At 43.2% G+C, this 27,795-nt stretch overlaps 1 protein-coding gene across 4 annotated transcripts in view; it reads left to right on the top strand.

The window, feature by feature from the left end:
* The window catches only part of DPH5 (diphthamide biosynthesis 5), a 35,469-nt gene that overhangs the window by 6,906 nt on the left and 768 nt on the right, over positions 1–27,795 (top strand). For all 4 annotated transcript variants that reach the window (XM_090048297.1, XM_090048299.1, XM_090048298.1 and 1 more), the window contains exons 3-7: positions 1,473–1,597; positions 6,481–6,589; positions 22,895–23,015; positions 25,247–25,286; positions 26,004–26,107. In XM_090048297.1, coding sequence (XP_089904423.1) covers positions 1,473–1,597; positions 6,481–6,589; positions 22,895–23,015; positions 25,247–25,286; positions 26,004–26,107 — 499 coding nt within the window. The remainder of the gene's footprint in view (positions 1–1,472; positions 1,598–6,480; positions 6,590–22,894; positions 23,016–25,246; positions 25,287–26,003; positions 26,108–27,795) is intronic.

Below are 27,795 nucleotides of genomic sequence, written 5' to 3'. Positions count from 1 at the left end.
CTGACGACACCAAGACATGGGATAAACTGAATACACCGGCAGGCAGGAACCGCATCCAGGCAGACCTGGATAGGTTAGAGAAGTGGATGGATCTGAACAGGATGCAGTTCAGCAAGGACAAGTGCAGAGTGCTTCACCTGGGGAGAGGGAACCAGCATTATGGTTATAGGTTAGGGGCTGACCCTCTCAGCAGCACAGAGGCAGAGCGGGATCTTGGAGTCAGGATCGACTCCAGGATGAATATGAGTCGCCAATGCGATGAAGCAATAGGGAAAGCCAACCACACCCTGTCATCCATCAACAGGAGATTCACTAACAGGTCCAGAGAGGTCTTGCTTCCCCTCTATGCAGCGCTGGTCAGGCTGCAGCTGGAGTACTGTGTCCAGTTCTGGGTGCTGCACTTCAAGAGAGACATGGAGACCCTGGAGAAGGTCCAGAGGAGGGCCACTCGTATGGTTGGGGGCCTCCGTGGCCAGCCCTATGAGGAGAGGCTGAGGGACCTGAATCTCTTCCGTCTCCGCAAGAGGAGACTGAGGGGGGATCTTGTGGCTGCCTACAACTTTATCAGGGGCCACCAGCAAGGACTTGGGGAAAGTCTGTTCACCAGGGCGCCCCTTGGAGTCACCAGGAACAATGGCCACAAGCTGAGGGAGGATAGGTTTAGGTTAGATATTAGGAAGAACTACTTCACTGTAAGGGTGGCTAGAGCCCGGAATAGGCTTCCCAGAGAGGTGGTGTTCTCACCTTCCCTGGAAATCTTCAAGAGGAGACTGGATAGGCACCTGGCTGGGGTCTTATGACCCCTGCCGGCCCCAGTGCTCCTTCCTGCCCATGGCAGGGGGTCGGACTAGATGATCTGGCTACGTCCCTTCTGACTCATTGATTCTATGATTCCATGGAATTATGCTTATGTTGAAAGGTAAGTAGTGGAAGGATCAGATGGATCAGATGCTACAAATGTTATTGGGGGCGCTAGTTGTAACTGTTGGTCTAAGGACATAGGCAGGGAAGGTTCTTTGTGTAAATGTGATATTTTTTATTAGACCAACTGAATAGTTGGAAAATTGTTCTTTGCAGGCTTTCAGGACAAACATCTTTCCCCGCATGCCTGAACAAGGGTGTTTGTGCCCAAAAGCTTGTAAAGAACAAATATTCCAATTATTTCATTGGTTTAATAAAAGATATCACATCTGCCCAAAGAAACTTGACTACAAATGTTATATGTATGCACAATAAGGTCTGCATCATGGAGAGTCAGAGATGGAGTGTGATTCTGAAATGTTTCCTCAGAGGATACTAATTAAAATGGTTTAAAGAATGGTTAATTACAACATGATATCAAGAATTAGGTCATGGCAGTTTCAGCTAATGTCTGATGTCTGTTTGGTTGGATGCCAGTATTGTGCTCTTCAGAAGACAGAGGCTGAAACAAATGAAACGGTCTAATTTTGGTTTTTTATTTCAACCTTTAGGAGGAGTTTTATGGAAGGGAATTGATTCTGGCAGACCGAGAAACAGTGGAACAAGAGGCTGATAACATTTTAAAAGATGCTGATCTATTTGATGTTGCTTTTCTTGTAGTTGGTGATCCATTTGGGTAAGATGAGGCAATATTTTATTTATTGCTCTGGCTTTGACATTTGGCTACTACCCTTCCTGAATAAATGGGAGCTCACTTTTGCATAGCTATAATTTCTTCACTGCAGTGAAGAAGCTGACGATTTTCAGAAACAGTAGAAGTATCTGCTGTTCAGTTACTTGCATAATTGGCTGCATCTGTGTTTCATGCAAAAAAGTTAAAATTGTTCATGTCATTATTAGTCTTGCTTTGCAGTTCTCTCCCCCAAATAGTTTGCAAAACATCCTCATAAGATAAGAATACAGATCCACAAGCCCATACATCACCCTTTCAGTAGTCCTGCAGCATTTGTAAAATTGCTCATCATTCTTCAAGCTGTCCTCCTTAAACTTATTCAATGTCAGATTGTCTGCTAACGGAAGAAATTCCAGGCTATTACATAGTCAAGAAATGTATCATACATTGTAAGAGAGGGTGCTTTTTAATTACCATTTGTATTTATATACTGTGCGTATATGCAGTTACTTTCTAATTGAATGCTGCTTGTTGGTTGCAGATGCTTTTGGTTTTATCTATTATAGTCTTTAAGGACATCTGGGTCATTATAAATGTCTTATTAGTTTGGTTTATTAAGCCTCTTATTTCCGTTACTCATTCCCAGTGGTAGCTATAGTCTTTTTCTATCAGGAGGAGGATGTCCTTCTGCCTTTTCAGTCAAGCATCATCAATTTGTAATGTCAAACTATACAGAACAGCTCTTTGTCTCCAGCTGGTGATCCAAGATTTATATTACAGCATTAAAGGACACAAGGAAAATTAAATCACTGAGCACACCGTTTGGGGTGTGTTTTTTTTTTATAAAAGAGAGGAGTAATATGTGCATGCCTGTCTAAATAAGGTAACTTATGTAAATATGGCTCCAAGGGAAACATTAAGCCATTTTTTTTTTTAAACTAGTACTTAGCTACAGATGATGCTGCCTATTCAGAAACGTCAATACACACTTAAAATATAATTAATATTAAAATCAGGCTTCAAATTAGGTTCAGTACTTGTATCCTCTTACGCCTATAAACCATAGATTAACAGTGTGTCAAAATGTAGTTGGAGCTTGCAAACAGATATCTTAACCTGCTTCCTCAAATTCCATAATAATGTTTTCAATGACAAAAACTTTGGTTTTTATTCATTACAGTTTAGTATGCCTTGGAATTCTACCTTTCAAACTACTGCATATTGTCTGAAAATGGACGCTTTTAGCTTCTGGGTCTGTAGCCAGAGTCATGCGCACAGACCCTAGTACCTATATTAGAGCCCCATTGACTTAAGTGACTATCATGAGGATCATATTGTAGGATTGGGACCTTAAAATTTAACTGAAGAAATCATATTTGTATTGTATAGCAGAAGTTTCAGAGATATAGCCTGAAAGCCAGCTTTGGCCCACAGAGCTATGTCATTTGGCTCACAGGGCTTCTGGAGGGCCTAGAAATTTGGAGGTGGGGCCCACTGACAAATTTCAAGGTACGGAGCCCTGTTGGGGACACATTTTGACAGTGGCGTGGCAAGTGATAGATGAATTAATCCCCACAACTCTTTAAGCCAGCGAAGCACTACTTGCCCCACTGCTAGAGATGTGTTTGTGAGGCTCCCTGCTGTCCAAATCTGGCCCACAGGACCAAGTGAGTTTGACACCCCTGTTCCAGGGCATTGCATATATTACATGGTCACAAGTTTTAAACTCTAAAGTTCTTGGTATACTTCTGAAAAGCACTTATTTAGATGCCTTAGCACTTAGTATAGATTTAACTGCTTAACTTTAAGCAGCAGTGTAGAAATATATAGTATGGGAAGATGTAGAGAATCCCTTTTAATTTAGGGTGATATTTAGTCTTCTAAACCATTGCTAAATCACTTGGGATGGGCAGGAAAGCTTTGCAAAAAACAAGGAATATGTAGAAATTAGGTAGTCTACATTTTTTGTTATTCAAGTATCAAATGTTGCTGCTAATTAAAACGATCTGAAGAAGATATGGATTGATTTTCTGCAATATATATAAAACTCATAATGCCTATGATGTAAATTGACCAACTTACAAGCAGGATAACACTACAGGCGACCCTTGCCATTTGCAGGGGATATGTTCTTGTATCCCCTGCGAATGGCGAAATCCACGAATAAGGCACTGCGTTTGCAAACACAGTCCCCTTGGCGGCTGGGGGCACGGCTCCAGCAGCGATGGCGGGAGCGTGGTGGGAGCATGGCAGCAGTAACCACAGAGCTCCCGAGGAGCTCCAGTAAGTGTTTAAAGTGTATTTAAAATATGGGTTTGGCATTCTCAAATATTTGAAACTGCGAATAACGAGGCTTTCTTGTATATATATCAAACTGTTGGTGTATGCAAGTTTAGGAGCACTAACAGCAAAGAACAGTGTTTTGAAGGTAACTGGCTTACTTCAGTTCTTCCTCTCTCTAATTATCCCAAGTATTCCTGTTCCATAGGGGGTCTCTAGTGGCTGATGGCAAGATCGGCCTGTCCTTTTGAAAACCGTATGGGAAGAGAAGCTGGGGAAGTCCATAACTTGACTTCAGAGTTTTCAAGTCTATTTGCCCCCATGATTGAAGGAAATGTAGTAGGGGTATAGGTGGACTTGTAGCCCTGCAGACTAGGATACCCTAGTCAAGCCCCTTTCTACAAGTGGCAGCTGAATTCAAAATATCCAAATCTTTTTTTCCCCAAACAGGTGGCTCTCTGTAGCAGTAATTGCAATAGTAAATATACTAGAGTAGACCTGATGACTTTTAGCTTTGTTGTCAGACAGTATGGTGACTTTAAAAAACAAAAATCCACCTTTAGTCTATGCTAGTGCTCCCCTCGTTGCTGCTCCCAGTAAAAGTGCACTGATAGCAGAACAGTGATGGGAAAAGTGGTAGTGTTGGGCTGTCCGACTAGTGTAAACAGGGTTGTGAGGGGTTAAATTGCAGCCCACAGCTTTGTTGGTGTGGCTCCAAAACCCAGGTAGTGAATGCCCTGCTATTCCCTCCTACAACCCTTGCCCACTACCAAATTTGGGGACTTCAGGCATCGCTGGCAACCCACATCAGCGGTGGGAGAAGGTGGGGAGTGAACAGCAGTGTTGTTCACCCCTTGGATTCTAGAACCATCCAGCCCATGAGGAGCTGCATGGGGCCCATGGGGCCAAATAGGCTGGACCACTCTGCTGTAGACAAAGGCGTGGAGAGCCTGACTCCTTCAGGCCTCCTGCTACAATTAGCAGAGTCCTCAAGCACATCACTTGCAGCTGTGCTGTGGTCCTCCTGGGGGGGGAGGTCCAATGGGAGTAAATGCTGGCTGGAACAGATTTCAGTAAATAAAGCCAGCTGGTCCCCAGATCCATCATTAGCAAACCCACAAAGTCTTACAGAGCTCTTGTCCTCTTCTCTTTGCATCTGAGAGACAAGTCAGCCTCTCAGAGCAGATGTGCTCAAATTCCCTTCAGAAAGGGAAGGGGATAGTTCAGCTGTTAATGAGAAGGCTGTTCTATGCCCAGACCATCTTAGTGCTGCTCTCCTGAGAATGGGAGCCCATTTCTGGCCACTTCCAAACTTCCCAACATTCAGACCCTTAGGCTTAATCTGCTGCAACAAGGTTGATTTTTAGCAAACAGCTCTTCCTCTTACCCCTGCCAGCAGCTGCCACATTTGAGTCAATATCTGAGACCCCTGATCATGCCACACAATGGAAGTGAGAGGGGCAGTAGGGATGGGAAAATGTTTGGCTAGAGGTAGAAGGAGCTCTGTTAGGTTTAGGCTGAAACCACAGAGGAGGTCATGGCTAAAACAGTCTTCCTGTTTAATTAGTCTGGCCAGATGCTATTTCTTTCCTTGCTTACCTCCATGGCATGAGCTGTATTGTCTGAGGTGCCTTGGGGAAAAGGAGGCAGCTGAAGCCATTGTTCAGATTTGATAGATTTTTAAGAGTATTTTCGGATTTCACATATAATATGGAAAACACGGTACTTCCTGCACATCCCTGTGAGCATGTGTGCTATTTGCAATCAAGATTAGATTTCAGTGCAGTTCTGATGCTGAAAGTACTCGTGGTCTACATCTGGACAAAACTCTCAACAATTCTGCTATGAGTTTTGCCTGGCTCTGAGGACTACAGGTCCATTTTGATTGATGCACCAAATACAGTTCTATGGTAAGTTTAAGTGGCAATTTCCCCTATTTACTTCAGGAATAAATATAATCCCTCATTTGTATGTTCCTTATAATCCCTCATTTGTATGTTCCATCTCTCTTATAAATATATTTTACGAGCCAAATATTTGTCCAGTGAATGAATGCATATCTGCTACATGGGAAAATAAACAGTACTCTTCGGACTGTAAAAAGTTCTATGCACTGTATAGTGCTGCCCCCCATCATGTTCACAGATGCTGTCAGAACAAGTCTGGTTGCACAGTAATTAAGGGAACACTCGAGTTACGCTGGAGTTGCTCTCTGCTGAGTAAAACTGAGTTTGCTGTTCAACAGATGTCCAGCAAGCACCTGCAAAAGACAAAGGGCAAACAGAACTTTCCTCTTAGAGTGGCTGCCAAAAGTTACTTTAAAAAGCAACAATTGCGCTACTGTTGTAGCTTGAACTTTGTGAGAAAGCTGCTAGGAGCAGTGAAATGCTGTGGCTTGTCTCTAATTTCAGTTTTGGAGGACCAAATGTGGAAGCCCTTTTCTGGGATTTATTGTTGTGGGGAAGTCAGTCTGGCTACTGCTGCCCTCTTGGCACTCAGCACAACATTAATTTGAGGCATTTTGATTTTACTTTCAAAACAAGCTACAGTGGTGGTGACAGTCGCTGAAATCTTCTCAGTCTAATGCATTTCCCTTCTTATCACAGGGCCACAACACACAGTGATCTAGTTCTACGTGCAGTAAAGCTGGGGATTCCATACAGGGTTATTCATAATGCTTCCATAATGAATGCAGTGGGCTGCTGTGGATTACAGGTAACTCTTCTATACATACTGTTTTTACAACTGAAAAAAATTAGAATAAATGGCCCCTGCTGTTGTGCAATCGTTAAAGGGCTGTATGATGCAGTCCAAGAGACAAAGCTGTGGAATTGCTAATATTCTAAATGTGCTGTAGAATAGTCAAAATGTGCTAATATTTCCTTTTCAGTGAGCTACATGCATTATCACTGTGTCATGTAGTGTTGGGAAAGTGAATGGTTCCTTTGTACTGATGTTTGTGTAAAAACAGTGTGCAACAATTCTGGATTTTTTATTCACAAATAAAACCAGTAACTCAAAAACCAGGCAGTATTTTCTAGATATCTTTTATACGTGAAACATTTTGTGTGTATAATAACTATTGTTCTCTTTAGTTTCTTCTCATAGGGGTAGACAAATGGACAGTGTAATTCTCAAATTGAAGTTGTTATTCTGTTGAGAAATATGCTGCTACTGAAAATAAAATCAGAATGTACATGATTCTCTGTATGGTGCCCCCTTCAGATTATAAACAATGCCTGAATTCAAGCACCCTCCTAAGTGTCTGTTCATTCTCTGTATGGTGGCCAACAGCAAAGAGAGAAATGATCTTTTTCAGGGGAGTGCAAGGATGCATAACATGAGGCTTGACTTCTTTTTGATTGTTTGTTGTGTGGCTGGTAGGTTAGTTAGTGTGGATCTTAAATGAGGTTCAGAAAATTAGGGACCTATTTAAAATATTTAAGAGAATACCTTGATGATAATCTCTGTGTACATTCTTAAATCTTCTGTTCTGTTCCCTTCTCTTTCTTCTCTGTAGCTGTAGGAAGTGACATTGTTTCAAAGGAAGGAGTGAAAATAGCTCCAACCCCACGAGTGGATGATGGAGTGTTTTTGTTTTAAGCGTGTAGGGAAAATAGGTGCTTATTGGCTAGAGAGCCACAGGAACTGCCTGACGGAAGTCAATCTTTGGGGTGCCCCAATATTTATAATAGTTTCCATTGTACAATTCCATAATATACATATAGTTTCTGCTTTTAGCAGAGTTAAAGCAACACTCTCTGGCTGATGTTTGGCAAAGAAATACTAAATGGCTTCCTTTCACAGGCATCCAGCAAACTCGCTCTCTTTTTCATAAAGAAAAATGTTCAAGTAACTTGCATTGTTACTAATCCTATGTATTATAGTTATTTGCAACTTTCACTTCATTATTTTTGTTTGTTTTCCTTTGTTGGTCTTGTTGTTAGTAACAGATTTGTTGGCCCTGTGCTCAGCCCCATCCCTTTCTTGCCCCAAGGAACTTACCATCTAAGGTATTGAACCTGACACTGGCTTCTTAAGTGTGGGCCCCTCTGTAGCACTCCATCAAAGCTGATGAGGCTGAATGGGAGCACAGGGCTCTGCCCAAGGGCACCCAGAAATGAAAACAGCCTAGGCCAGTCAGTGGTTCTCAACCTTTCTAGACTAATAACACTCCTCAGAAAATGCTGTCTTTCTTTTCACTATTTTTTTTTTTTACTACCAAAAAATAATAGATCAGTTCTTTTGTTGCAAAGAACTCAGAAAGCTCACAGCGGGTCAGAACGCTTTTAACAGCATGGATTCCTATTTGAAATTTTTGGGTTTATCTTGTGAATCCAGTGTAGGTGTTTGCATTCCTAAAAGTGCTAATATTGTTCAGCACTCATGGCATCCTTAAAAGAATCTTATTTGACCCTTCTCTGTTGCAGGAGGAAGGTGCCCTTCCCAGCCTGAAGTAGGGAGAAGCACTTATTTAGCATTTGTTTTTAGCAAACAGCAGACACCCTCAAACTTAAATTGAAAAACCCAACGACTTTCTTTTGGCGATTGCCAGAAACTGCATAGCTACAAGCAGTACCCATGCTGTGGCATCTATCCTGGAACGTAAATGCTAAATGTGACATTAGTAATGACATGACTCCCCTGGGAGTACTTTCTGGGCAAGACCTGCTTATCTGCGTAAGACACAAACTGAACTGTCTTTTAGGAAGGAAACGGACTCCTTGGTGTTAAAATTCTACATTGAGAGCAGACAGGTGGCAGCTGTCACATGTCTGTATTTAGTGGGTAGGATAGAACAAGGCTTAGCGTGAGCTGCTTTTTTGTCTGGCTTCTAGAGCATGTAAAGTTTGCCCCTGTTGTCTGGAGCTGGTAGCTGGTTTTTACTGCTCATGGGCATGCAATATTCTCTCTTTGCCAGTAGGAAAAAAACCTGCAGGATTCACAGCCTCAGAGAGTGCAGGTGACTGTTAACACTTGCATAGCTTTTTCTGAAAGATGGTTGGACCATGGAGCTATTGATATGAGTGGCAGGTGAGAGCTGGCTCTTCTACTTACTACTCTAATCAGGATTTGGTTAAAACAGCCTGTGCGTGGGTCACATACACAAGCTCCCTTAGCTGCACAGCTTTATGCAATGCTCAGGGAGCAGACCTTAAAGGAAATGGGAGGATATTTACCATAGCAGTAATCTCTTTCCTTCCTGATGTGTAAAGCACTACCTTCTCATAAGCCGGTCATTCTCACTGGTGTGGAAAACATGGTGTGGAAGTCCAGCGTTACTGAACAAGTCCATAACCAGCTTCCTCAAGGGAACAAATAGTTAATGAAGGGAGATAAGCATTAACAAGGCTGCTGTAATATATTTAGGATTATGACTATTTACATCTTCCCTCAGCAGTTTGCTTTTTATGTGTCTTTTTTTGTGAACAATTGCTTTTTGAAGCATTGAGTTACTATTATCTAGTGTGCCAGGGATTCCTCTTATGTTTCACCACAAAAAGGGTTGGGCACATAATCTGATTGTGATAGGGTTTTTTTTTCTTACTCTGCTGGTAAAAAACAGGAAACACCTTTATAGGTTGTTCTGAAAACTATATGTACACTGAGTTGTAGCAGCTGATTAGGCTCTGTCTGCAAGAAATACAATTATTGCCCAAGCTGCTCACAAAGAATGTGTCTCTTGTCACCAGAGCAATGTTTAATTTTTTCTATGCTACCTATAATATTCAGTTAGTCCTACAAGATGAACCCTCATGCTGTGAACTGACAGTTTCTAAAACTCAGAGAGCAGGAAGGTATTTCTTTCTATTCTGTACATCAAAAGTACAGAACACAGATGAATACAGTTGTGAGGAAAACTGTATATCCCACTCCAAAAGTGCACATGCAGTATAGATCTGTAGCATTGTTCTAGAGAATCAGAACAGTGTGGTCATGGTAAAGACCAGTTGCATTAAAATGCTGAAGTAGCTACTGTATTGTTTCATATAACCTTAAGGTTTTATAAAGCCCTATAATGCTGGAGTTCTGGAAACAACATTTTCTTGAGGAAAAACATGGTGGGAAAGTGCCATGTGTGGTTGTCGTTAATCTCTGTGGCTCTAGTTAGCATCATTTCCCAATCACTGGGACTGAACTCCATTCTAAATGCCCTGCAATTCCAGATCTGGGTGAACAGAACAGTCCTGTCAGGGAAGATGGGGAACGGGATGCACTCCCACAGGGTTCAAGTAGAAGGCTTTGATGGATAGTGATTACTGGGCCACTGGGCCACTTCAGCTTTCTTCCGTACAGCAGCTGAGCCGAACTTCTTCAGGCATTAGGAAGTCAAACACTTTGAGCAATGACCTCAGCTCTGCCCCAGCTCAGCATCTTCAAGAAGGAGTCATGGCTTCATCACCATTTCCTCCTGCAATGATATCGCCTGTAGGTACAAGGAAGGGATGGGCTCAGCCTATGTGCCTCGTGTTTTAGCTCTGCCTGCATTCAATCTTTCAGACTTTGGGGCTTAATGTCTTGGCCTCTAGATCAGTGGTCTCCAAACTTTTTTGATTGCGCACCCCATCAGTAAAAAATTTTTGAGCACGCACCCCCAGTATATGTATATTTATGTAAATATACATATAAATAGAAGTTCTAATATTTTCTTCCCACACCTCTTTGGAGACCACTGCTCTAGATGACAAAGGCAGAGGTGCATGCTAAGAAAACTCAGAACGTCTGATTTACACCCACTTTTTTTGCAATCTCGATTGCACATTCTGGATCTGACTGAACAGGCTGCTGACTGGAGTTGTCAGACTGGCAGCTACTATGCAGAAATTTAGGCTGACACAATCTTCCCATGCACTTGTAGAGCAGATGGTCAAAATGTGGTTGAGACATACAGAATCAGTAGTTCATAGGTCTGTTATATTTGCATCAAAGATGTGATAGTCAGATAACTGAATATTACCATTGACCTCCAATTATGTGAGAATGCAGGCAAGAAGCAGCTTGTGAATTTTCCTCTGTCCCATAGTCCTGCACTAGAAAAATTGAGGTAGCATTGAAATGTGAGGCACAAGAGTAGCTATGTGGATAGCCCTAAAGATCAGGGCTTTCGAGGAGGAGAACTGGAGGAGCAAAGAGGTTGGCTAATGAGACTGAAGGCAGTGAGGGAGAGGAACTTGGTACTATTTAGATGAAGAGGGATTAACATGAGCAAATCCATCTCATTTTTGTATGCAGTGTCCATTTTGGCAGTTGAATCCAGCTGGCTCTTGGCCTTCATTAGCTGAGAAGTAGTAGCCTTCTCTGCACGGTCCTTGCATGACCCTGCGTTTATAATCCCTCTACCATTTGGTTGTCTGATTCAACAAGCAGCTGTAAAAGGAAGTGGTTTGGCCCTAGGTGGTCAGCAGCATCTATTGTGTTGTGGTAACCTGTGCTCTTGCCTCATGAACAAATGGTAGAAAGGAAAGGCTCAAACTGGTCATCTGGCATATCTTTTTTCTTTTAGTATGAGGAACAATGTGGTAGCTCCAGGGCCATAAACACCCTTCTTCCTAGTTAGTACTTCTCATCTCTTTCTTGTGGGAGTATTGTGGGACATACATGATTAGGAGCCAGAAGAAGTGTCAGCCACCACTGAGAAAATGGTGTTGCTGGTTACACAAGCGTAATTTTAAAGGGGACTTCGGTAAAATGCCAAATAACTTGGCTAGATCTAGGTTTTTTCAAAGTTAACCATGCAATTTTATGTAGATCAATAAATGTCTGTCTGGTCCCTCTGTTCTGCATGTAAATAATTGCACTAGCTAACCAATTAACATTTCCCAAGATAACCACATCCTGAAGTAAGTTTGTATTTTAGCCAGTCATTGGTATATTTATAACTAAAACCTGCAAGTGTAGCATGTTTATGGATGCTTATCAGAGTAGTGCCTGAGCACCTCACAAATGAGGAATTCAACTTCCTACTACCCTTTTGAAGTAGGGAAGCATTATTTACAGAAGGAGAACTGAGGCAGGCAGTGATTACACAGATTGCCTGAGGTCAGACTACAAGAGTAGAACTCTGCATTCTTGACTCTCTTACGACTTATCCACAAGACAGTCATTCCTCCCTCAAATGTGAGAAACTTCATCCAGACCATTTTTCATTCATATAAAGTGGTAAACAACCCATCTTCAATGTCGCTTGTTGGTTTTCCTGGTAAAATCCTTCTTTCTTGCTTTCATTATTAAGTTAGCACTTCTTTTGCATATTAAATAAATACCAACTCTGTGCAACTTAGCCTCATTTGTTGCTTCCATTGTTGTGCAACATGCAGCATCTTGCGTCATGACTGTATATGTCTGTGAAACAGATGAAATCAGGCTAAATTTGAGTTTCAAATCAGCCACCTGCACTTCAAATTAATAATGAGGTAACAGGGGAAAAGAACTTTCCTTTAGTGTCATCATATGCAAAGAGTTTGAGGTTCTGCACTAATACTGCTCCCCCACTGCCAAATTTCTAAGCCCTGTGAGCCAAATGTGTGGGATGGGGGCTGTGAGTGTGATCTGGTATAGAGGCTGGTTCTGGGATGTAGGGTCAGCCCTGTGCACTAGATCAAGCCCCAGGTGGGTCAGCTCCATGCACCAGATTGGGCCTGTGGACTGGATTCATCCATAGACTGATGCTGCGCCACTAATCTGCCCTACAGGGCCAGTCTAAACCACTGGTGCTCAACTCCTGGGCTGCAGAGCTGTCATTCAACTGCAGGGTTCTCCATAGGCTGGGAAATTTGGAAGCAGGGTAGTGATGGCATCAATTACTGTGGCTTCCAGATCTGTAGCAGTTCATGCTGTCGCTGTTCCCCTGGCCCTATTGGCAAATTTCCAGATCTGTGGGGAGCCCACTGAGTTGGATGGCACAGCCCAGTGACTGGGGCCAGGCTGGTATGCAGGACTGCTCCATAGCTGGATCCAGAACTTAGAGTTGGGCCAGTGTGGTTGATTGCACCCATGCACTGACCCTACGTACTGACCTTGTGCAGGATCCAGGCTGTGAACTGACCAGCCCATGGGATCCAGCCCATAGACTGGCTCTTCAGCACTCATCCAGCCCATGGAGCCTGAAGGTTGAGCACCACTGGTCTGGACCAGTATAGGCCAGTTTGATATTATTTAAATCAATTTAAATAAGGAGTAACTTATTTGAAGATTTGAGTTTTACAGCAATGTGAATCCACTAAACTGAAGGCAGGTTAGAGGTGCACCTTATAGACAACTGAAGCAGAGATGCATAAGTTTTCATGAGTTCCTGAGCTGTGGCTCACTAAAGGTATACCTCTGTCTTGCTTTCTGTCTGACTTCAGACTAATAGGACAAACTATCTCTGTCCACTAACCTGAGATTACAATCTAGCTTGTGCTCTCACCTCATGTACTTTTCTTCACTTTTGCAATTTTGTTAGTACTTGCTCTAAGTACTAACAAACAGTATTTTTTTTTAACCTGAGGTGCATCGATATATCGGTCCGGTATCAGATAGGTACTGATATAAAGAAAACTGGCTGTATCAGATATTGGCCTAATAGGGCTGATAATTTGGCCGATATATGCCTGTCTTGCGTACAGCTGTAGCTGCAGTATAGCACACAGGCAGCAAGGAGCAGAGCCTGGCAGCCTGGATAGCTGACTCTAGCTGGTAAATCTGTTATGGTGGAAGGGGAAGGGGTGTCGGGGGGGGAACAGATCAACGCCCCCCCGTAGTGAGGGAAGGGTCAGGGTCAGGAGCAGGGTTGGGTGGGGTTGGCGCGGGGCAAAGCTGCAGCTTATGGGGGGGAGGTGGCTCCCGCCACTGCCTGCACCCTGGGAGGGCATGGGGGGGGCGCATGTGCCCCTTGGATCTGTGCGAGGCAGGGCAGGCTGCATAGGGCTCTTCTAGGCAGGAGCTGAGCTTGGAGTGGGCGCTGGCGGCTCTGAGGATGGTGTATCCATCCCAAATTTTGCTGCTCCTCTGCTCCCTGCACCGCTGCTGCTAGCCGCCTGGTGCAGCCCTGGCTCTTCCCAGTGCACAGATGGAGGTGAGGCATTGAGCTGGGGCTGTGGCTGGTGGTGGTGGCACTGGAAGCTGAGTGGGGGTGAAATTTGGGGTGGATGAAGCATCCTTCCAGTGCCACCAGCGCCCGCTCTGAGCCCAGCCCCCACTTGGAAGAGCCCCAGAGAGCCCCGGCTACAGCCTACCCCACCCCTCCCCATGCAGATCCGGGGAGCACCCCCCATGTCCTCCAGGGGTGCAAGCAATGGCAGGACTCACCTCCCCACCCCCTCCATGAGCCTCGGCTCTGGCCATCCCCCTGCCCCCTCCCTTACTACGAGGGGCATTGATCTGCCCCCCGCCACACCCCTTCCTTCTCCCCCTCCCTTTCAACCACACCAGACTTACCAGCTGGAGGGAGCTGTATTGGAAATCAGATTGGTATCAGCCAATATGCCTCCTTAAATATCGGCTATTGGTATTGGCCCCAGAAATCTCCATCAGTGCACCCCTATTTTTTATATATTAATAACAGTGTTTAAAATAGCATAATAATTATCTATAGGATCCTTAATAACAAAAAAGAAAGAAAAACAGCCATCTTTTTGTATTTAAATGAAACGGAAAGCATTGCATGTAGTTGGAGTTGATGCTGAGTTCAGGGAGTGAAGAGTGAAAAGAATGGACCCTTCTGTTTGCAGTGCTTTTGTTACATTTCAGTAGAAGCAGCCAGCACGCTCTATGGTAGGGGTTGTCAACTGGGGGTATGTTGAAAGGTCCCAAAGGGTACATGGGGGCAGGCGGCGACAAAGCACTGCCACCCCGTGCCACTGCCTCACAGGTGCAGGGCTAGGGTGGGACGAGAGCAAGGTTACACAGATCCTGTGCTGCTGCTGCTCCACCACTCACCATGCCTCTGCTCCAGGTCCGGCTGCTCGCCACCCTCCTCCGCACTGCTTAGCATCCGGCCAGTCGCCACCCTCTTCCCCCCACTATTCGGTGTCCAGCTGCTCACCACCTTCCCCCGCCTGCTTGGCATCCGGCCACTTGCCACCCTCCCTCCCCACCCCTTGGGTACACTTATTAAAAAGGGTTGAAAACCCCTGCTCTGTGGCACTGGAGTATGAGTCAGAAGACCTGACATCTTCTCTTCTGAGTTCTTACTACTTTTGTATCACACAAAAATAATCCATCTTGAAGCTTTGATTAAAATTTATACAAGTCCCTTGAATTTTTCACGTGTCTTAAGGCTGGCTTCTTTAGAGGCCACTTTTGGAAACTTCCAGCTAAGTTTCCTTAAACCAAAGAGAGGAACAAGAAATTTTTGCATTTTCAAAGGCCTCTATTCACTGGGCCCAACATAAAGCCTTTTCTGTTTGAAGTTCAGGAACTATTATATAGGAGTGTCAGACAGGTATCCAATGTTTCATGTTTAATGCAAGTGACACTTGGGAAGTTGGATCTTGCACAAAGTACACACCACCCAGCCTTATGGCAAACTGCTTAATGAAGTAAACAGAAGTATCAAGATAGCGCTGAAATTCATTTGTTCATTCCCTCGGGAGATAATGTTGTGTAATCGCTGTGTGATATGATTGGTTCACTGAAGACCTACAGAGTTGCTCACAGTCTATTAAGCATCTACATAAAACAAGATGAAACAGGAAGTTTAATCCTTACTTGTTTTATTCTGTACAGAATACCCCTTGATTATTGTAAGTGTTTTATACCTGTTTCAACAATATTAAGATTTAAATTTGGGTTTCTAGGACTTGATTCAGAGTCCATTTAAATCAATGGAAAGACTCTCACTGACATCAGTGAGCTTTGGATCAAGTCTGTAGTTGCTAGCTCACTTTGTTGGCTATATAAAGACAGAAGACGGGGTAGATATGCACATTTGTGGGCTAACTAAATGAGAGAGAGCTTCAAAATTGCAAGTGCTTTTAATTTATAATGTTTCAGTAGTGTACAAATATACAACTGCCCTCCAGGCAACGTACTACTGTGAAGCACTTCAGAGTTATTTCTGTTTCGCTCAGGTAATTTTTATATGGTTCAGGCTGATTTGTAGCTCTAGAACACTGTTATGTATCCCTCAGTTTTTATAACTCTATACATGCTGTGTCTGTCCATTTCCTTATGTCAGGCTGAAGTCTGTGACAGATGGATCCTCTATGAAGATGCTAGTCATTTAAAAAAAATACCTTTGGCCTCCTCGCTAATACAGTTTTTTGTGAGCTTGTTGCTCTGTTTTGGATTGCAAGAGGTAGAGTACGAGAGACTTGTATCTGTCAGAATCTTTTAGCAAGAAAATAGCATATGTCTGCAGTGTATAGAGAAAGGAGGTTAAAATGTTAATCTTAATTATATTCTGCGAGTTCACAAATGATATTTTAAATTAATGTGTTTGTTCTGACACAAGAGCAGAGTCTAAGTATGTACAGACCGATAGTGTGTGCAAAAACTCAGTTATGTGGGAGAAAAATTTTTGCCTGTGAAAAAACAATTTCTTGGGTCTAAGCTGCCCTCATTTAATAGGGTACTCAGTTTAATACATTTACTGTTTCAGTCCTACAAAATTATCATATAGTGGTGAATTGCAATGGGTGCTTTTTTTGTTTTCTCCTTCATTTCCCAAAAGAAATGTTCTATCTTGTGACAACTAAAAAAATAACGCTTTAAAAAAGTTTCTTTTTGTTAAACAAATTCCTACAAGGATAAGTAGGATGAACATTTATGCCCCATCAATGAAGCTTTGCAGCTTGTGGCTCTGGAGGCAATAGCTATGATATCTACTGAAAACACAAGTGTAAGTTATGAAAGATGTAGAAACAGTAGTGTAAATTTTAGTGCTGAAAATTGTTTCATTAGGTCATTAGAACTATTAAAAGCATTCAAAAGTATTTTACAATTAAATGTACAGTATTCCCTCATCCAAGATGCACATATGTCAGACCCTCATCTTTAAATGAAAGATACATACTGAATCGTAGAATCAAAAAATAGGGTTGAAGGGGACCTTGTAGATCTTCAAGTCCAACCCCCCGCCTGAGCAGGAGAAAAACTGGGCTCAAATTACTCCAGCCAGGTAGGCATCAAGCCTCCTCTTAAAGACCCCTAGGGTAGGAGCCAGCACCGCTTCCCTTGGAAGTTGGTTCCAGATCCTAGCTGCCTTAACTGTGAAGTAGTTCTTATGGATGTCTAATCTAAACCTACTCTCCAACAACTTGTGACCATTATTCCTTGTTATGCCGGGGGCGCTAGGGGAAACAAGGTCTCTCCCAAACCCTTCTGGCCCCCCCAGTAAGTTTATAGATGGTCACCAGGTTCCCCCTTAGCCTTCTCTTGTGAAGGCTGAACAGGTTCAGGTCCCACAGTCTCTCATTGTAGGGTCTGCCCTGTTGTCCCCGGATCATGCGGGTGGCCCTCCTCTGGACCCTCTCAATGTTGTCCACATCCCTCCTGAAGTGGGGCGCACAGAACTGGATGCAGTACTCCAGCTGTGGCCTGACCAGTGTCGCATAGAGGGGGAGGATCACCTCCTTGGCCCTACTTGAGATGCACCTGTGGATGTACGACAAAGTCCGGTTAGCCCTGCCAACTGTGACCTTGCATTGTTGGCCCATGTTCATCTTGGAGTCAGTAATGACTCCAAGATCCCTTTCTGCCTCCGTGCTCTCAAGAAGGGAGTTTCCCATCTTATAAGTGTGCTGCTGGTTATTACTGCCCAAGTGCAGCACCCTGCACTTGTCAGTATTGAAACACATCCTGTTTTTGTTAGCCCACCCCTGTAACTTATCCAGGTCTTGCTGCAGTCTTTCCCTCCCTACTAGTGTGCTCACCTCACCCCAGATTTTGGTATCATCAGCAAATTTAAACAGGTTGCTTTTCACCCCGTCATCCAAATTGCTGATAAAGAAATTGAACAGCGCAGGCCCCAGGACCGAGCCCTGGGGGACTCTGCTGCCCGCTTCCCCCCAGGTTGAATATGACCCATCCACCACCACCCTCTGAGTATGACCCTCAGCCATCGGACTGCATGTAGGCATTCATGCCACAGTCGCCTAGTTTTTTAATGAGGATGGGGTGGGAGATGGTGTCAAAGGCCTTGCTGAAGTCCAGAAAGACTATGTCCACGTTGTCACCTGCATCCAGTGCTTTTGTGAGCTGATCATAAAAGGCAAAGGTTGGTCTGACATGACCTGCCCCTAATGAAATCATGCTGGTTGCCCTTGAGCATCATCCCTGAAGCCGGCCAATTGCAGATGTGCTCCTTGATGATCTTCTCAAAGAGTTTCCCTAGGATTGAGTTAAGACTGGTGGGCCTATAGTTGCCCAGGTCCTCCCTCCTCCCTTTTTTAAAGATGGGGACTACATTGGCTATCTTCCAATCATCTGGCACCTGGCCCGAGCACCACGAGTGCTTGTAAAGCTGTGCCAAGGGCCCTGCAATAACCCCTGCTAGCTCCCTCAACACCCTGGGGTGGAGAGCATCTGGACCTGCTGATTTGAACATGCCCAGCCCCTCCAGAAGCTCTCTAACCCGGTCCTCCCCAGCCTGAGGTCTGGAGGCATTCCCCTCGAGTCCGTCTTGCATCACGGTGGGGAAGTCCTGGTCCCTGCACAAGAAAACAGAGGTGAAGAATTGGTTAAAGAGGTCTGCTTTCTCATCTGGCACAACCACCAGATTGCCCAGAGGATCTTGCAGGGGCCCCACGTTTCCTGGTGCTTTCTTCATCCTCCCTATATATTTGAAAAAGGACTTTTTATTATCTTTTGATCTTGGACACTAGTCCTAGCTCTATGTCCACCTTAGCTTTCCTGACAGCCCCCCTACAGGCCCTAGCAGAGGAGGTATACTCCTCCTCCTCTTTGGTGATAGCACCCCCCTTCCACCAGGTGTATGCCGCCTTTTTGGCAATCAGGCATTCCTGGACACCATTGGTGAGCTAGGGGGGCTTTTGGGCACTCCTGCCCCCCTTGCGTCTTGTTGGGATGGTCACCCCTTGAGTCCTGAGTATCGTCTCCTTAAGGAACGACCACTCATCTTGGGCACTGAGGTCCCCTGCTCTCGAGAACCCCAGCGCCTCTCCCACCAATCTCCTCAACTCATTGAAGTTGGCCCTCTTGAAATCTTGGGCTTCCGCCTTACTGCAGGCCCTTGACACCCTGTGCTGGATGGTGAATTCCAGCAAGAAATGATCACTATCACCCAGGTGGTCAAGGACCTGGAGGCCCCTTTCCAGGTTGTCGCCTGTGGCCAGGACCAGGTCCAACAGGGCATTTCTTCTGGTGGGACTGTGCACCTCCTGAATTAAGTGGAGGTCCTGTATCTCTTCCTGGAACGGCCTGACCTGGCCGACTGTTCCTCCCAGCAGATGTCCAGGTAATTTAAATCACCCATGACAACTACATCCCTTGCCTTAAGTGCCTCTGCAAGCTGGCCCAAAAATTTCTCTTACTGTAACAGTATGTAAAAGGCATTCAGTGAGTTGGGGAGTGGTATTGAATTATTCTGGTTTGCAAAAGAGATGGAAAAAATCTCTACCACAGAAATTGGCAAACCATTGCTGTGGGAAATGTGTGTGATTACTCAAGAGAAATATTAGACTGCTGTACCCTACTGCACACTCACTGCGGAGAGGAATGGTGGACCACAAAGCAGTCAGCAGATAGTTAATTGTAAAATGAGTTGGTCATTTCCAATGAGTTCATAGGAGGGTGATGTCCCTGTTGCAGCTGCCATAATTAAATCACAATCTGGTCTTTAATCAATCCTTCCCTTTGTTTTCTGGTAGAGAGAAAAAAGTTTTTCTCTATCCAATGTTCCTCCCCTTAAGTATGTTCAAATTTAGGTCAGACCTTCTGAAATGAAGACCACTCATTCTGGAGTAAGGAGTGATCTACTGTTTTCATATGGGAACCAGTCTGTCTTTATTATGGACCTTTCAGCACCTTTGGAAATGGCTGACACTGCTACAGCAAAGCCTTGAGGACACTGCTAGATTGTCTGGAATGGCCCTTTGGTGATCTCAAAGACATATAGGGAAGATAGCTAGTTAGTGTTGGTGGATAATTAATCATCCTCCCTGAGAGTTCTGGTAGCCTAGATATATGGATGGTGCTTATCTTGTCAATGTCATTTGTAATGAAGGAGGGTAATTGGTAGAGTGATGGTATACAAGTGTGTGGTATATGTCTCTTTCCCTGTTAAGTGTGATGGTTCAGTCTTCTCTTTATACCTTTTATAACTAAGACATGGTGCTCCAAGCAAAGAGAGTCACAGATGTTACAGAGGGGTTGAGATTAGTTATCAGTGTGTGTGGATGGTTCACAGTACAGACAGGGGGAATTACATTTTAGCAGTAAAAGCTGATCTGATTCCAGTACAGAAAAGCTCTTCAAAACAAAAGCAAAGGCACCCTTCAAACTAATTGACCATTGTTTCAACAGTTTTTATTCTTGTTTTGGTACCAAACGGAGAAGGGGGGGCAGCTCATTAAGTATAAATGTATGAAGTTGGCTTTAGATCTGTTTTCTTTCTAGAGGGTAGACCTGAAATATTTTAAGTTGCATCATTTTCCCTTGATATGAGCCTTTATTTAGGTTCCTGACAATCTTTGTCTTGCAAACTGTAAAATAGGGGCTGTTTGTGAGTTATCTAATTTAAATGAGGAAACTGTTTTGTGTAATATTCTAAGAATTCAGTGAAAACACTATCTCTCTATCAGCATGAATGTGTTAAGCCAAGACAGGAGGGTTCTAGAAATGTTCTTTTTTACTTTGCTTCATCGGGGCAGTCTGAGCTGAAACAACAGGCCCAGTTCTCCAGTGCCCTCTGGCTGCTTTATTCTGCTTTGCTGGTGTAAAAGAGCTGAATCTATAACTTACATGGCCATAGGAAGGTAGTCCTGTCTGGAGAAATCCCCAGGTGACACAAAGCCCTCACAACTGCTTCTCTGCATGGTTTAAAGTAGGGGTGTCATACTGACAGTTCACAGACTGGATCCAGCCCCTGGAGCTGCTCCAGCTGACCCACCAGACTTGTCAGCATGGCTTTGGGGAGTAGCCTGCCAGAAGTCTGGGGCCTGAGGGCCCCAGTGGATGTGGCAATCAATAGCAAGAGGGCAAACAAGGGCTGACAGCTCTGGTTGCCTTCTGGCCACTTTTCCCATCCACACTGTTGCTGCTCCGCCTCCCTGACTCTTAGCTTCTGCCATGTGCCCCATGCCAGAGCTGGAGCTGCCACCATGACACAGGGCATGTAGTGCAGCAGCTCTGGCTCTGGTTCCAGCACAGGACAGGTGGTATTGGTGATGGCAGTTTTGGCTTTGGCATGGGACATGTACCAGGGGCTAGAGCTGCCACTGTGTGCTCCAGCTTGAAGCCAGAACCAGAGCCAGAGCTGCTGCCATAACTTTCTTGTGTCTTGGGTTGGATATGGCCTGCAAGGAGCCCCACAGTCCAGATCTGCCCAAGGGCACAAGGTGCGTTTGACACCCCTGGTTTAAAGCATAAGGAGTGAAGAGAGGAATGCAGTTCTCCTTTCTTACTAGAAGCAGATAGGGGCTTCTCCTTCTGTACCAGGCTTGAAGAATAGATTCTTCTCTCCATCTTACCTCTCCTCCTGTTTTGATCTACTACTTCTCTGCCACCTCAGGACTTGTACTTAAGGGGAGGCAGCTGAGGCATAGGAGAAAAGTGGGGTTGGGACTAGGACATCCCTATACCACAGCAATCCATGACTGCTGGACCAGGACCAACCAGCCCCAGTATCAGGGAGTTGCAGAACCATTTGTTGCCAGACCTGAGACTTGCCCTGAGCACAAAATAGCTAGATGAGAGCATTTAACATGTGCTGCTACCTCTGAATGATGTAGGATACTGTTAATTTCACCTTCCTATATCAGCAGCAGTGAAGATTTCCAAGCCAAATTCTGGCTTAAGTTACTTCTTACAGAAATGCCCGTTTTACTTAAGCTCTCCTGAAACACATCTGCAAGGACGTTACTTCAAAATTTTCCACTTGTCACCGTTGCTGTAAAAATGTAGCTGATATCAGAGTGTACTGGGGGTCAGATGAAGCTGGTGGGGATAGATGGCACTGTATTGAATTGCAGTTATGCTTTTCAGTTGTACTTGCATATCAAAAGAGCTGTTGCATGCACAGTATCTGCCCATATCCCAGTGTTCAAATTTTCATACCACTTGTTTCTCTAGAATCTTAGGTTACTTTGCATGATGAAACCCTCATTTCAGTTCAGTTCTCAGCACCGTTTTTGTATAAATAACACTGGAGCAATAGCCCTAAGACTTGAGAGAAACTGTACTGGACTTACAGTTGGAAGCTGCCTACATAATTCCTTTTTCTTTTAAGAAATAAAACAACTTGACACTTGCAATTCTGTCCTTAAGAGCTCAACACACCAGTTGTAACTGAAGCAAAAGTCCCCTTGACTTAAATGAGGACTTTTGCCTTTGTTAGGATTGTAAATAGAGGCCCTTTTAAGGGTAGAAGACAGATTGAAAATTAAATAATGGTGACCAGAATAAGGAGATGAATTCAAACCTTAGGAGGGAGAGAATGATAAATGAGGATAACATACATCACTGTTTGAGGGTGAAGGAGCTAGCAAGCTGCCTGTTCTGTATTAGAGAGAGGAGGTCACTAATTCCAGGCTTTGATAAAAATAAAAAATGAAGACATAGGCAAGCATGAAAGCATTCCAAGGAATGCAGAGAGTTGCTGTGTGGAAAGGGGAGGACAAGATACCTTTGTAAAAAGTTGTTTTCATGTATTCCTTCTTGCATATGCAGCAACCCTTTTGTATAGAAGGAGAATTCCTATACAAGGCAATGATGTCTGCTGTAAATGTTGTGTCCTTAACCAGCATCAGGACTTTTCTTGCTATCTTTACGTTGTGAAACTTTCCTTTATTCAGTTTAATATTATAGGAACTTCTTTGTCTTCATTTAACTTCTCCTGTTTGCTTGCATTTTTTGTAGTTGTACAATTTTGGAGAAACAGTGTCTGTAGTTTTCTGGACAGATACATGGAAACCAGAAAGCTTTTTTGACAAGATCGGAAAGAATAGACAGAATGGAATGCACACACTATGCTTACTTGGTAAGTGACATTTGTTGTGATGTTGCTGCCACATTGTATGCACCCAGATTGAGGAATTAGTATAGGGGAATCAAGGAGGTCCACAGGAACTAGACTTCTACAGAATTCAACAAGGAGCAGATTTCTATATGTTGCTAGATGTAGCATGGGATTAAAGAAAAATATCTCCACCATGGGATGCAAATCTTGCAGTAATTAGAAAATCTCATGTGATCGTGTTTTTTATTCTAGATTTTAATGAACTTGACCTTGGAGGAGACAAGTCCTGTAAATAGTCAAAATTCCATTGTTTTCTAGCATAATTTTTCCAATGTGACAGGCTCACCTTTTGTAAAATAGCACTGGAAAGCAAAGATTTTAAATTGATTTAATTTAGCATCAACTCTTCCAATATTTTGATCTTTGTCTACTGCCTCCTATGATCCAAGGTTTGTAAATCTTTACCGCAAGTACATAGATTTATGCCTAACTTTGCTTACATGACTAGCCCTGCTGAAGTTAGTAGAACAATCCATGTGCACTAAAGAGCATGCAGGATTGGGTCCTTATGTCAGGACTCCTGATGTAAGGGCTCAAATAGTCTCTGAAAGAATTTCCCTGCATCTTTTAGTCTCACCAGGGAGTTGTTGGCATATAACAAATCAATAATATTTTAAGCAAATCATGCACAGTATTCTGTGGTAGCTGGAAGAACCCTGCTCTGGAATCCATTTAAACACAGTAGCATCAATATACAGCAATGGAAGTTGCTGCTTCTTTTTGGAGTTCATTAAAATGAGAAGTTGGTAACTTTTTTTAAAGAGAGATAAACTTCACTTTCAGATGGGATAAAAATTGCTTTTATTATTACATTACACAGAATTAAATTTGAAAACAGAGAAAAAAATAACTTATTTGCTGTGTGCTTGTTAGCTTTTTTGTAAAGTCATTTCCCTTTTTGTGTTTACTTAACGCAGCAAAAGGAAAGGCAAACTGCTTAACACACAGGAAAATTGAATTGTGAATCTGAAAGCTCTGTGGGGGATTCAAGACAATTTTGATACCTGAGTCTAATTTTATCTCAGTTTGAAAATTACCACATTTAAAATCATTTGTTTCTTCAGTGCCAGTTATGGTCTTCATTTTGATCAGCCAATTAAATTTCAGATTTAAGTGAATATATTTTACACATGAGTGAAAGCAAATTACAGAAATGGTGCTAAACTTTTTAAATCTAGAAGTGTACAATTGTTGGTTTGTAATCAATTTATGATAAACGTTTTGCCTGTAATTCAAACAGCTTTGTATTTTAAAACAAGATTTGTGCGCGCACGCGCGCGCGCACACACACACACACGTTCCTCAATTATCTTGCTTCTGATGCCATTACCCAAATAATGTCATCTTTTGTTGAGATTGAAAATGTACCACAACTTGTACTTTGGCAGACTTTTAGACTTTAAACATGTATCAAAGCTGATTGCTGTAAGTCACCCATCTCTGTTTACAGATTAGCGCACACATTCATTTGAATACAGCCAAATCAGTGTGTGATAGTACAAGCAAAACTTTCTTCTGTTCTGTACATAATTTTCATTGCTGCATAGTGTAACATATGAAAGCTGTTAGAAAGAGGTTGTAGAACCAAAACGTTTCATAACATTTTAGTTGCTATGTACTAAAAAAAAATATTGGTTTCCAGGATTTGATTGAACTTGACCACTAACCTGAGCATGGTCCTTTTAGGATGGTAAGAAAGATTACTATAGTTCAGTCCTGCTGTTTTACCATTGGACCATTAAGGTCCAACTGGACCTAGAATCTGTATACAGTATGTGTAATGCATCTGCTTTGCAGAAGCTTGTAAGATTAGTATTTTGAAGTTTATCATTTCTGCACTTACTCTCCCATTGTAAGTTAATCAGTTATTCTTGTACACAAGAATATGTCACGGCTATCTTTTCTACAGTCCTTGAAACTGATGCAATACCTACCTTTAACAATTTCTCCTCTTTTCCTTATAACCATAATTATTCCTGGGTAATAATGTATGAAATCCACAATACAGCTACATAACCTTTGCCAGTAATCCAAATTTGTAAATCTCACAACACCTAGAATACCTGCATATGAAAATATTTAAAGGACCTAGTGATTTAAACCCATGTTACCATTTTAGACAACTGAGAAGTCTTCAGTTAAGATGAAGTCTATATCTGTGCCTGTATCTAATGTTACTGTTTTATCCACAGACATTAAAGTAAAGGAGCAAAATCTGGAGAATCTGATGAAGTGAGTTGCCATTTTGAAAATACATATATAGTATACAAAGCTATTCCTTTAATACAAGCATTTTTAATATATTGTTTATTGAACTATGTTCACTTGGTTGAATTAGAGATCTGCACCATCTTAACCATCGCCCAATATACCAATATATTGTGACAATGGGAACTGTAAACTATCATTTCTAGACATGCTGTGATTCTGGCCTAGATTCACATTCGTAAAGTCTGACAGAACAACTGAGGTTTGTTTGTTTTGGAGCTTCATTGTAATATTTGTTTGAATGAATCCAGAGCTGGCAAACTAGCTGAAAAGCATTTTGTTGGGGAATAAGCAAATAGGTTTCTAGTCTGTGATTTTGTCTGTGTGATGTTTAATAGGGAAACAGTAGAACTTCCCTTTGAAGTGGAATATTTTAGTTCCTCTTTTCAAGTAATTGCATAAGTCTCACTTCTATCTTAAAAGCAAACTTTCAGCCAGACTATGCCCTGCTGCCACACAAGCGTGTAGAGAACATCAGGGATTGTTTTCTGTTGTTGAAATCCAGAACGAGACCCAGACCCTATTTAGGTTGTTAGTTGTTGCATTGGTGTCACCCCTCTAAAATGTTACGTGTGCTGCTGTGTAAGGGATGATGGAATGAAGGAATGACAGTAGCCTTGGATTTTGTTGTTTAATGGTGTTTGGCAAGGCAGGTGTTAAAATTGTTTTCTTTTCCGTCAGGGGAAAAAAGATTTATGAACCTCCACGATACATGAGTGTGAACCAAGCTGCAGAACAGCTTCTAGCTATTGTTCAAAACCGGAGGCTCCAAGGAGAAGAACCAGGTACTTATAACGCAGTTGTTGTTATCCACAAGCACTCCAGGCTCCCTCCTTTCCAGATTCCATCCTGAATAGACAGCCTGTACAATGCTGCCCAGCACCTATTAATTTGAACATTGCTTGACCAACAGCAGAACTAGCCAACCCTACAGTCTAATCACAAGATGCATTTGGCAAAGGCCAAACTGTACTGCAGTTCAGTGAGCACTGATAAATGGGAGTTAGTGGCTCCTGGAGATGTAGCCAAGGCCTTAGTCTGGGAATCCCATAGTTACCATTCATCTGGGACCTTTAGGATGAAGCTGTTTGAAAACTTGGAATGGAAGGTGTTTTGTTTACCCCGGGCTTTAGAGCATGGCCAGAGGGAAATGTCAGCCTTCAAAATGTCCTCACTCTATCTTGCTAATAACATATTAGGCAACTGCAAACAAACCAACTTGGGCACCTTGGCCCCATAACTGACAGCAAGGTAGAGATCTCTATTTATATAGTATTGCTTCATTCATTACCTGTTCTGACAACATGATTTTAATTTGCACTGGTATGAATCCAAATTAACCCCGCTGATTTCAGGCAGTTTGCCTGAGCCTGTGTTGGTGTTACCAAGTTGAACGAACATAGCCTTGGAGTCCTATCTGCAGTTTGTGCAGCCAGGCTGGGATTTGGATACCTCAGAAATAGAGTTGGGTATTGAATTTCCCTGTCAGCAGCAGCAAGGCTAAACAAATTGTCATGAATGAATCCACTAAAACTGGGTTTGATTTTTTTTTTTTTTTTACTTACAGAACTCCATTTTAAGGCATATCACCTGACTTTATTCTCTAATAATTTATACTTCTAACACCAGGAATTAAAGTAAAGCAAAGTACACAAATAGTCTCCAATCCTCTGTGAGCAGCTGGAAGTGTTTCCTGCCTCTGGTTTCTCTAAACCAATAATGGTAGATGCCAGAGAGGGTATTGAATAGGGAACAGATCACTCTAGATCAGGGATGGGCCACATCAGGCCTACAGCGGACTCCATTTCCCAGCAGCCCCTGCCCATGTTGCTGAGGTTGATTTTCATGGAGATCACAGCAGCAGTGGCACAGTGACAGCACAGAGCCAGGGTTTCTGTGGAGACCAGCCCTAGCAGTGCTGGGGCATGCAGGCAGTGGATTGTGGCTCTGCCCTGATCCAGACAACGCTCACCACTGCAAGATCCCAGCCACGGAGGAGCTCCCCATCCAGCCACTCGCCCTGCCAGTACTGCTGGGGCCATTGTTTATGGAAACCCTGACCCCATGCTGTCACAGTGCTGCCTCTGTTGGGTCTCCATGGAAGCCAGCAGCAGTGCAGGCAGGGGCTGCTGGGAAATGGAGTCCTGCCGCTAGCTGGATCCACCATTTTGCCCACCTGTTTTAGATCTATCCAGTTCAGTCCTCTCCCTCTAGCACCCACTCCTGCCATTGTTAGAGACAGGCTACTGGGCTAGATGGACCACTAGTCTGACCCAGCGTGCCACTTCTTACATCCTTATTTTCACATGTGTTGACAGTTCCTGAGTGGCAGTCTCAAAGGAACAAATCCCCTTATGTTCAGTTTATCGTTCCATGCTTTTTGTTGGTGGAGTGGTAAAAGCTACTTGTATTTGCTGCACCCCATCTCATTGTTAGCATGTTTCTTCATTGTAGTACTACTGTAGTCTCAGAG

Source organism: Crocodylus siamensis, chromosome 5, assembly GCF_052110815.1.
Source record: "Crocodylus siamensis isolate JL-2025a chromosome 5, ASM5211081v1, whole genome shotgun sequence".
NCBI lineage: Eukaryota > Metazoa > Chordata > Crocodylia > Crocodylidae > Crocodylus > Crocodylus siamensis.
The sequence above is the reverse complement of the archived record's forward strand: the minus strand, read 5'-3'. Positions and strand labels throughout refer to the sequence as shown.